Raw genomic sequence first — 12456 nt, forward strand, 5'->3', positions numbered from 1 at the left:
ACATATAAGTGTTATAAATATTATTGTTACTATTATTTTTTGCATTCGTTTTGAAATAATTATGGTTATTTTAAAATATCTAAATTATCAAGCACTATATGTGCAAATATAGTGTTTTCTTAGAAATCGAAAGTCCATAGTGAATGCTTTCAAATAATCTTGTACGCACTCGTTTTAACTCTCCAACTAATGAAGATAAATGAAAGTTAACCACACCATAAGATCGAACGGTAATATCGAGTAAAGCGCCATTTAACCGCCATCCATACGGTACTATAACTTATATCTTATTATAGTGAAATCAATGATATACTGAAGCGCTGTTGCGCAGAATGGTAAAGTTATGGCTGACGGTTGATTGGCTACAAAATGGTGATGGAAGTAATTTTAAATTGATTCTAAAATAAATAACTTGTAAACTCACTGTTTGTGTGAATAAACCACCCAATATCATTAAATATTGAATCATTATCACAATCTGACTTATACAACTACTAGTATGCTAACAGCTTTAACAGGGTGCCGGAATGTAGGAAAAAGAATGTCGCATCAGGACCATTTCTTTTGAAAAAAAAAAGTGGTAATCGCAGTAAACAGGTAGTGGAAAGGATAATCTTCATCATCATCATAGTTACAGCCGTAGGACGTCCACTTCTGGACATGGGCTTCCCCAATAGGTTAGAAGCGGCCTGCTGAAGTTATCTTAACGAGGTCTGTCGTGTCTCGATTGATCTTATTTGCAAGTGCCAGACCTTGGTATCCAGTTCCGAACTACCTTCACCGTATACCATCATGATGCAATCGTCTTGACGTGGGTTATAATCATTACGGACCGCGGAAAGTGCCCACACGTCCCCTTACTCCCCAAGCGGAAAACACATGGTGTCGGAATGGTGGGAAATGGCGACTGCTAAGGAGACGGAACCGGGCAGCAATTACCGGGGGCTCGGCAGCAGCCAGAGATATAGGACGCTAGAGAGCGACCCGTATTTCTAACCTTAAAAAAGCCAGCAATGGAGTCGTGTCTTCCGGCTCCCATAAATCCTCAGTGGCTATCCTTTCTACCCACTATGTGGCCTGCCAGCTGCCTTTTCATCATACCATTACGCTGGGCTATATCGGTTACGAAAGGAACCAATATACCCTAGCATCTGCAGTTTACACTTGAATCTGTCCCGAAGAGAATTTTAGAGCGTAGCTTTCGCTTTGATCACTCCAACTCTGCTATATTGACTACCGGTATATCGAAATTTATGTGTTCAAGATTCATTATGCTATGGTAATTATGTAGTGAAAGAAAACAATAATAAATTTATTAGATTTTATTATCTTTGGCCATTACTTAAACAATTTAACATGAACGTATACAGTAGTAAAATATTAATAAAGTTTAAAGTACACTCATTATCTGTAGAAAATTATCAATTCAATAATTACAAGATTAGTAAATAATATAAGTATAGGATATAAATAATTTTATATATTTTTTTGTATAAAAATAAATTTAAATATTGTATTAATTAAATAAACAAATTAATAAAGTTTGTTTATTATTTAAATTCCTTCTATATTAAAAATAAAGTTGTGGATAGATTTTGTTCAGAAAATCTAGATTCCACGCACTAAACCTGACTCCTTTGTGTTGAATTAACCGATATGTTGCATGAAGTTGACGGTTGTGTACGTAATACCAATGTGTTTACACTGTCTGGCGTAATGTCTTCACATTGCCTAGCCAGTTACGTCACCATATTTTCCCGCCTATACGACGATATTGAAAGTATTAGCATAGTGTTAGCGACCGTCTTTGTTTATCAGTCTATTGCTATGTAATTTTATATGTATATTACACTTCACCTTTGCATGCTTAAGATTTATTTATTTGCTTTTATTATTAACTTCTTTGGGGCATTTTCTTAATTTTTTATCTTTCGTTTTTTTCTAGAATTTTCTACACATTCAAAATTATATTGTGTTTAATCGTCGTTAGCATTTGTGTTATTTATATATAGAATAAACTTCGTGGTATATCTGTTTTTGTTCAAAGATATTCTTGTTTTAAACCCTCACTGGTTACGAATAAGTCTATCGAGGGAATTCCAGCTGCAAGAATAGTCGATCTGCAGATGGCCATATCTTGAAAGGTGGAAGTTGTCCGGAGCCGTTTTAGGAAATGGCCGAGCCCAATCCTCATACTCCGGCGACAGGCTTTCGTAAGCACATTGCTCGTACGCCTCTGCTAACCTTAAAAAGAAAAATTCTTTTAAGTACTTACATTTCAAACATAAATTAGAGTTGAAACAAATTGTAAAAATAATTGAAAATCTTGTTCCTGCAGATTAAATAAAACTTCGGAATACTAGAAATACGACAAGAACATATTCATTCGTATATTTTTTGTGTATAATATATTAATTTAGGGTTCGTTCATAAAATACGTGACATAGTAGTTTGTAACTGTCCGAGTCCAGGCTCCCCAGAAATCCCTTGAGCTTCACAACTTTAAAAAAAGTTTTAGGCTAAGCGGCAACGTGTGTTCTGCCTACTTGATATCACGGAATTTGCAAATTATACTTTGACAGCATTGGGTCAGATCAAAAAAAATCAGTGCCGATATTTCAAGTATTTCAGAAGGCCTTGGAGATTTGAAAAGTAAAAAAAAATATTATTAAAAGTAAGTAATGTCGTTTCTGTCGGCATATTTTACAGAAAAACTGATTGGTTTTTACCGCTCCGGAATTGAAATTTGTATACTAGATGGCAAAAAGTTTTTGATAACGAAGTTGAATTTATTATTGATTAAAAATAAAAACTTTTTAAAAATGCATGTAAGCTACCCCTAATATTTGCTTGCTTTTAAATTTAGATTTCTATTTTATTTCGTTATTATTAAAAAATGTAAATGTTGATGTGATTATCCATTTTCTCAAAGGGGAAGGGAGAGTTGTCGCTTTTAAGACGTAATATTTCGAGGGGAGATCGTAGAAAGTGTAACGTGATGTGACAACAAGAGGAAAACGGTTAAGAAGAATAATATTTCAGGTCAGGTTTTATATGGACCGCCTCTTACAATTAAAAATATTTATTTGTAAGTATGTTAACAGTGAATTGAGGGAATAATCTGCAATTATCGGATGCAGTTATAATTAACGATCCAACACGCAAACAAATTAATAGTTCATATGCTCAGAGTAATGTATAGTCTTTTAGTATGCATAAGGGATAATTAGAGAGGTAAATCAACACAGGTCAAGTACGAGTGCAAATGGAAACAGATGCATGAAACTGTAGAGCAATTAAATATTGTTTTTGATGATCAGTAAGGGTATGATGTCTAATAGAGTAGCTTTGATACCTATAAAAGTCGATAGATAATCGAGGTGGGGCTCTTAACACTGTGTGATAGAAAAATTACTAGAAAAGTATTACAAGCAACTTATTGTTTAAGCCAACACACGCCCACAACATGACATAGGCCTTCCTCTAAGTTACCTTTATATCCCTTATACCATAATCGCTACGTTTGGCGAGCAGGTTAGCGATCGCAGTGTGGTATCATGATCCGCAGAGAATGCTACCTCCCTTTCTCTGGAAGCTTATTTGTAAGTAGTGGCAATTCTATATAATTAATGCAAAAAATGTGAATTTTATAAAATTATATCCCGGTAATTGATTCTGCGACCTACGATCACAGGTCTCAGTCCTCCACCCCAAGGCTAGCACTGCTGCTATGTTTTAGCTCTATTAACGAACCCTCACTGTTCAGAATCAGTCAAAATTTAATGACGAATAAAAGTAATATTACTACGTGATAAGAACTTATGTTGTTATTGAAAACTCACATACACGAAAAAATAGAGTATAATTGTCCAGAATTTTGCTAGAAGAGTCATTTTTAATTTCGTATTTGTTAAGCCGACACATAATTTAAAAAAAATAGAAATAGTTCCATCGCTAACTAAAATAGCTTACTTATATAATCTGGCTAACGCTAAGCGAAAAATTCTTTACGAATGTATCAATTCTTTTTTAAATAATTTATAAGTATTGACAATATTATTAATTAGGGGAGAGTAGGGTAATGAGAGTCAGTGGGTAATGAGAATCACCCACACATCCACAAAACAGTACACGAGAGCGACTCGTAAATGAGGTCCTCTACCCTGCCCTGGCCCCCAGGCGTTGCCTCGAAAGTCTCGCACCAGTTGGCGCCCGCACTTCTGAGATATGGCAGTATTTTGTTTTTTCGCTCCGCTGATCTAATTTTTCGTCAATGTAAATTAAAAGGTAAGTGTCGAATAATTTGCAGTATACGATTAAGACATTCACACGTGCTTAGTTAGACATTCAAAATTGTGATGTGCAGTTCTTAGCGTGTTAATATGTTACAGTTTTATTTTCATTCATTTTTTTTCTAATTTGTGTAGAAGTGGGTAATGAGAGTCGGGTGACTCCTTTCCCACGTATGATCATGTATCGAAAGAATCATAATCACCAGTTCCGAGCACATCAAAAGAACTTCATCGCATAGTACCGAGCACACCAAAACAGTCAGTGTCTGCGATTAACTCATCAGATCCTAGCACTTCAAGTCAAATTACATTGCATGATTTAATCAAGTTACCAGAGAAGACACGTATTATTAATACAAGACAATGCCGAAAAAAACAACATGCAACACTTAACTTCAACGCTATTGAAAGAAAACCTTGTAGAAAAAGAAAATAAGAAAGAAAAGAAAAAAGGAGAAACACAGAAAGAAAATAATAAATGGAAAGGTAAAGGTCAGGGAAAAAAAGTAAAGTAGTGAAGAAGACTCATGAAAAGGTAAAGCGTCAAATACTTCAAGAATCGAATGAAACCTCTGTATCTGATGTTGGTACTAACGATTTGTGCCAGCATGATGAGGATGATGAGCTAAAAGATGTGGGAAACAAGTGCCCAGTATGCAACGATTTCGGCAGAAACAATGAGATATGGTTCAGATGTACCTCATGTGGTCTATGGGCTCACTCGGAATGCACTGGGTGGGACTCAGCTCAAGGTTATGTCTGTGATATGTACTAGATTTTCATTGACTCTGATTGCCCCCAGGGTGACCACCATTACCCGCATATCGGTGCAATGGGAGTCAAATCTGTTTTTTTTTTAAACTTGAATAATTTTCAAAGTTGATTGCCAAAGTGATTGAAACTGATCTCAATTGATAGTATATTAGTTATATTATATTTAAAGGCGGTTGCAATAAATATTTTGTTTTATAATTAATTTTTATTTGATTTCTCGCTTAAGTGACCCCCATTACCCTGTTTTACCCTATACCGTATTTGATAGGCATTCTTTCTTTTCCTTTACAATTATAGTGTGCCATGCGATATACCGGAACTCTGGTATATAAAATGCAGATTTGACCTAGTTTGGATACTGTATATAACACTAAAAAATAATGTACGTAATTAGTATCTTTGTTAAATATTATAACAGTTTGATTTGAGAAATTTGATTACGAAGTAATATTAAATAATCTAAAAAAATCGGTAATTGCATCGATCTTTGGAAAAGACCTATGGCTTGCGGTGTGCGTCTATCGGCTGAAATGATAACAAGTTCATTGTTTTAGTGGTCAAATTGAACGCATTGTTTGTTTATATGTTTCGATTCTAGCGCCACCTTGTAATATTATTTTATAAAGTTAAAACAATTAAGATAATAAGTATGTAATTAAGTAGTTTTGTACCGATTCCCCGAGTATTAACTATGTTTTCTTTTACTACGCATCGCAATCTCTCACCCGTAGTAATTGTAATCGTCGTGACCGTAATTTTTATTAGATAACCATCAACCAGTTGCCTATGACTTACAATTACGCATTAATTCGCAAACGTTGTAACGTTTCCGCATGATATACTTTCTAAATTATACTCAAATATATTCTATTTCTACGTAATATATGAAATTAAAATTTTAAACATAGTTATTATTCCAATACGCGAGAAAGCGATTCGAACAGTTTTATCTTTTTTAAGAATGAGGATTTTAAGAACTAAACGGGTTGATTGGTTATAAGTATTAAAATTTAAAATAAGTAAATGAATTTGCCAACAAAAAAGTTTTAAAGCTTTTACATCTACTTCTATTCAACCTGTACATAGTAGTCACTATGAAATAGGTTAAACTAATTTAATTTTTCTATTCCAATGCGACAGGACAATAACTTATGGTAGGATAAAGTTTGTACGGATATGTAGTTTCAATATTTAATTTTAATATGTTGTTGGCGAGCATGCGAACTGTATAAACGGAATAAATAAATACAAATAATGGCAATTAAAATATAAATTTGTAAAGCTAGACAAGAGTAAATTGAAGCGTAACAATAGACTGAACGAAAACAAAAGCACATGTAGGACGCTTGCGACACAAACTGTCAAATATAAAAAAAAAAAAACTCAAAAATATAAAAAGGTTTTAAGCGGTCCAATCAGTCGCTAACAATGTAATAATCCGAATTTCGGAAACGCCTTTTTAATACATTATCATTACAATATCTATTATATCTAAAACCACGATACATTATTTGAAAACGTTCACATCTTTCTCCGAAAACCAAGTAGATAACAATTAGTCAATACAATACGTCAGGCTCGCGGATTTCGGATCCGCGGTTTCTGTGTCCGAAGAATCTATAAAAGCCAGAACGGCTAACAGCGTCTAGCACCAATCAAATATAGCCGTACATTATTTGTAAACAAATGAGCCATACATTCACTCCTTTAAAGCTTTTACAAATAATATCTGTAATGTTAAATATTAATTGTAATGTAATATCAGCTAAAAACCTAAATAGACTAGTAAATATTTTTCTTTGAGACAATTGTAATAACCGTAGGACAGGTCGATGACGTCAGTCCTTTATTTTAATATGACGCGTTGGCTAGCAAGCGTGTGAACATTACTCCGTTTTTGCTTGTTACAAATGAAAGTTGCATCTGTGAGAATCTAGCTTGTTTCTTGTTTACGCAGAGAAACTTGTTCCTGGCATTGACCTCTGTATTTAATGTGAATATGTAACAAATAAAGGTGCGTCTATTTTATAATGGTTTAGGCAATCAATCGGTAAAGTAAGCGTTCAATACTTTGAAATGTCAATGGTCAATTTGTAATGGTTATTATTAGAAATAATAACATTCATAACTCATCAATTTTGTCAATTTCATTAAATATACGAGATAGTTGGTTATAAATGTATAAGTTTTAAGGGAATAAGTGTATAGCTAATTTAATGTCTTTTAACATATGATACATCCAAACCAAAAATTAATAGTTACAGTAATAATAAAAAATGAAACGCGTAAAAAGCTATTACAAAATTAGGTTTATTATATAATAAAATTAATTATTGTTTATTATCTGTACCTGTAGACAGTGTTGCCATATGCTATTGAGCATTCACATTCCAATAGGAAAAAAAGTAATCTTACCTATGTCATAGTGATCATTTTAGATAGGTTAATTGGAAATAGATGTATTAGTTTTAAAGAATTTTACAGACAAATATACTAAACATTCACCCCTTCAACGCTTTTAGACCTATAACCAATCAATGTGTATATTAAAGACTTTAAAAAAGACATATTTATCTATGAGTTTAAAAATAATAAAACTATAGTTTATGGCACTCATGAAGTTGCTGAAAATGTCATAAATAATATATATTGTAATCTTAATTTTTTTAAATAGCTTACTCTAAATTAATTTTGTTATTGTATTTATTCATCAACATAGGATTGGTACTGCTCACAAACAAGTTTCCTGATGATAGGCAGCAGCGTCCCTTGTACGGATTATAGTAAAAAAATAGTTTTATTTGGAAATTATTTAAAATTACAAAATTTGTAATTCTAAAGTCGTTGGCGGCCCCATCCTTAAAAAGCTAAAAAGAAATAATTCAAATACATGTAAGTACGAAACTAATTTTATGGCAAGTCCAGTTTCAAAAAGAAATATATACTGTAACTGGCAACTAGGAAAATAGTTGTGTTTTCGCGATGTAGGTTTACCTAGTGGGGAGATAATAAATAAGACTATTCTTTCCTTCAAAACTAGTTAAACTCGAAATTTATTGTAAATTTTAAAATAGAATTATAAAGAATTTTGTGTATTTCTATTTACTGCATATTTAGTACAATGTTATACTCATTTGTTATACAATTTACTAATACTTGTATACTTTCTTTTTTTTATAAGAAAAAAAAATGTTTAATCATATTTTCATATATTCTTATGTATTATAATTAAATAAAATATGTAATTAAATATTGTTATTTATTATACTGATGTAATAATTTGTAATTTTGATAATCTTATAAATCTTACGAACTTTCTTTTTATATTAATTAGTATCGGGCTAATTATAAGAAATGTAAGCTCGATGTAAACTCACATGACTGTCATGAGAAAGCGTCCTTCTTCGAGAAGCCTTAACAGAGTTGTGTAAAATGATTACTTAATAATCTATGCTAATTTTAAGTCAATGTTTGTTTTAGAAGCTTATAATGGTTTCGAAATCGAAACACATAATGTATTTATGTCATCTGTCATCCTTAACTGATAATTCTAGATAGAAGGCGTGCTAGAGTTTCTTCTGCTACTTCTGCTCTTAGCTCTAATGCCTTCTGAAGTGCTAGTAAATATTAGCCCGATAATAGCAACCGTTTAAGTTAAGTCGGAATGATTAACTGGTAATGTCTTCCAGTGACAGGCTAAGCCGAAGTGGATCCTTAATCCTAGTCATTCCATTGAGTGTCTGCCTAAGCGATTTAAAAGATTTGCGGCCTCCGAATCCCGTTAGCTATATCTTATAGCGGCCCGAGTCCAGGGAGCCTTCGATCATTACCTTAAGAGAAGATTAAGGTTAAGTGTTACCATTCACCGACACAAAGAATTCATAAATTTTACAGGGCCAACAATGTTAGCCATATAAAAAAAACATGTCATTGTGTTTATAAATTTGTTCTTATTTCTTATGAGATGTTGTTTGCTCGTTGGCATATTGCTTCCCCTGGTTGGGAGCCAAAGGCACTCAGTACTGACCCCCTAACTGTAACTATGCTCAAGAGTTCCCTCAGGAAACTTGGCTTGGGCCATTACTTACACCGAATTGGAAAGCACTATGTTTTTCTTACGATTTCGTGTTGACATGACAATTCATGTAAACATAATGCTTTTGCAAGCCAAAGCTTTTTGCTACTTTCTACAAAAAATCATTATCGGCAGAAAAATGTGTTTCATATAGTAACGCGCAAAGTATTTCATTATTTAATCAACAATTACTTTGCAAGACTCATCTTCACGCCAATTACCTATAGAAATAATAAGACTAATCAACGCTTAGCAGAGTTATTAGATCGAAAAAGAAAATAACGAAGGAACGGAAGTGAAGTTGTTTAAAATTTCTCATATTAAACTATCCAGTTTACTTTTTTGTAATATGTGTATTCAGTCCTAAGTATAGTTAAGGATTTAAATTGATAAAATATAATAAGCGACTACAGGTGAAAAAATATATATATTCTAAATTGTCGTAAGCTATTAAATTATAAAATATTATAAAAATTTATACTTTATATTTATATATCATAGGAACTGTTACAAAATGTAACAAGATACAACATTTTTTAATTCCTCGTTAGTTGCAATTTCAACAAAGTAAATTGTAAAATATTGTACAGCAATTTTACAAATAACATCAAGCTATTAAGAAAACAATTAAAACTGAAAGCCAAAAGCTTTAGTTGTCAATTGTTTTACGGTTTATCATGAGAACCTTGGGATGTATTACTAGGTCATGTTTCGCCTGAGACTCATTTAAGCTGACGTCCACCTGCGCAGTCAGTAGCGAAAAAGCACGAGGAGCCTATCTCCAACAAAGATTGTTTATACGAAGATTTTCTCTTCACTAATACCTCTTGGTTATTATAAGGAAGTTGAATACTTTGCCCCAGTAAATAACCAGAAATTCATCAACAAAAATTTATTAGACCATGAATATAAAAAACTCGGTTACGAAACGATGGTAATTCGGCATAACAGAGGTTTATGAATATGAATTAATTTTTAACCTGCTTACTAAACTTAATATTCATTACGGGTCACGCAATCATTGAATGACGCACCGGTTACTTAAGGCAATACATACGCATTCATAATGTATACGAAAGTTGAACTAACCTGGATGCTCTTCTATTTTTGCCGTAGCCAAGGTTGGACATTATGTATTCTTGCTGGTGAACCAGGGACATGCGTGGCTTATGTACGGGCATGTAAGCCGGTTGCTGTGGTATATATGCATACGGTGTCTCATATACCATTGGATGTGGGACATACATGGGTTCCTCAACGTACATTGAACGCCTCCGTTCTGCTGAAAATTCATTTATACAGGTGATCGGTTATAGGTAAAATAGTTTTAATTTATAACTGATTTTCTGTTAATTCACGTAAGGAACAATCTGGTCGTAATCAATAGCTTCAGAAGTAATAAATAACGTATATATAGCAAAAAAATTTTCAATCCTTGTTACGTACTATGTACAAATTAATTATTGTTAACTATCCTACTATTTTCTGCTAAGTTATTAGTCTGTCGCAATACCTATTTAAAATAAAAATTAATTTAACATATTTGTACATAAAAATGATCATTTTATACAAGTGATTAGAAAGAGGTGTAAAAACTTTTGTTGACAAATGAGCTATACATATACCCTTAAAAAGTTTTACCATTATTACCAATCATTCTGTATATACAATATTAAACTGCACGCATTTTTAAACGTTTTATAATTAAATAAATGTCTTAGTATAACTGTATATTATTATTACTGTATCATATTTAATAATTTTTAAAAAGATGACGACAGTCAAATAATTTGAAATATAATTGTAATAAATTTTTACTCACGGATAGGTCTATGATTATAAAAAGGCATGTCGGAATAATCAGCCATTACTACCCTAGATGATTTTCTTCCGTATGCAGGGTACTCGGGTATTTCTTCGGGAGGAACGATTCTTTTTTGCGCTGTAAAATCTTCACCTGAATCATAATTCTTAGTTGGTACGTAATAAAAACTGGCGCTTACTGGTTCGCCGGCAAAAGAATTTAATTGCTCCCCTAAACTAGATTCAGGAGTTTCTCCATGTGACATTCCAATGGCATTATTGTCCCAGGGATCGAGATAGACCCGATGATGTGCCTGTGATATCTGGTCGTCGTCACCTTCACTGTCAAAATCCACTGCCGCCCAGTACGGACTTCCAGCGTGTCCCGGCATCACTAACTGAATACGTCTAGTGGTCACAACATTTACCGCACCGTAACAGTAGCTTAATTTGGACACATTACCATTAGCGTAAGTTTGCACGTCCTAACCACTCATGGTCTTGTATGTAGTTTATGGCCACTTGAAAACACGATGATAATTCTTATCACGTATCGCGCGACTGAGTTATGAAATTGGCGGGAGAGGTAGACGCGGGCGTACGCTTCAACAACCGTCTTCGAATAAGCAAGCGCACGCGAACTGCGGCCGTCGGTAGCGTGCTATCGTTGCGCTCCTGAAGATGCGGTGCATGTTTAGAAGAATGCTTCTAAACTTGCGATTTCGCACGCAAACTTTGAAAGCGGCGTATTTCTACCGTAGCGTTTTAAATATGCACATGCTAATAGACTTCTCTTTCGTTTAATCTCAAAAGCATGAATTGCCTTGAGACGAAATCGAATTGTGCATCAATAAGTTAATTCTATTAATAAAAATGATAACTTATTTAGTATTACATTAATTTCTACTGTTTATAACAAAAAAATATATTTTAAATAGTATGATATAATATGCTGCATGAAAGTTAGCGATAGTACAACATGTGGTCTTATCGGACGAGGCGATCTCTACCAGACAATCTCAAGATCGAAATGATAGTTTCACAGATTTCACAGACAGCGGTTCTGCAGAACAGCTTCATACGTATGGCCACGGGCGCCCTGCATGTTGAGCTGGAGCTACCAATGACCGCCCAGTTCCTAAAACAGGCATAGAACCTTTACTGTGATTCGGCGGCTAAACATATAAATTCACTGATTGTAGGATTATTGAACCAACCGTCTGTCGGAAATGAGGATGGTTGGATCCTTTATCATAAGGGACGCCAACCTCCGGTCATACTACGTAGGAACGTTGCTCAAGTTGATTCCGGCACTTCTTACCGCGCTAACGCTTTCCGTAGTGGTAGTAGTGATATAAGCCAGATAATTGCTACTGATCAAGGCGAGGTTCGGCCTTACGGCGGTCTCCGAATCCGGTGTAATAGTGATAAGCAGTGCCTTTTCGTCAATGGTAAGAGCCCGGGAATATCTCCGATATCCAAAATTAGCATCCATTTTACTCATAGCGCTTG

The 12456-nt window shown here is 33.8% G+C and overlaps 1 protein-coding gene across 2 annotated transcripts; it reads right to left on the reverse strand.

Moving 5' to 3' along the window:
* Positions 1–1406: 1406 nt before the first annotated feature.
* On the reverse strand, positions 1407–11546 carry LOC137930539 (uncharacterized). 2 transcript variants are annotated; one of them, XM_068773825.1, is made up of 3 exons: positions 10964–11546; positions 10231–10420; positions 1407–2244 (listed from the first exon to the last, which is right to left on the reverse strand). In XM_068773825.1, the coding sequence occupies exons 1-3, from the start codon at positions 11334–11336 to the stop codon at positions 2067–2069; spliced, it is 741 nt and encodes a 246-aa protein (XP_068629926.1). In that variant the 5' UTR covers positions 11337–11546; the 3' UTR covers positions 1407–2066. The 2 variants fall into 2 exon arrangements, with proteins under 2 accessions (XP_068629926.1, XP_068629925.1); XM_068773824.1 differs by having other exon boundaries at positions 10231–10423.
* Between the last annotated feature and the right edge of the window lie 910 nt (positions 11547–12456).

This window comes from Battus philenor, unplaced genomic scaffold (assembly GCF_028537555.1).
Source record: "Battus philenor isolate CCGP_79_NKW_IND1 unplaced genomic scaffold, ilBatPhil1.0.hap1 SCAF_6, whole genome shotgun sequence".
Lineage (NCBI taxonomy): Eukaryota > Metazoa > Arthropoda > Insecta > Lepidoptera > Papilionidae > Battus > Battus philenor.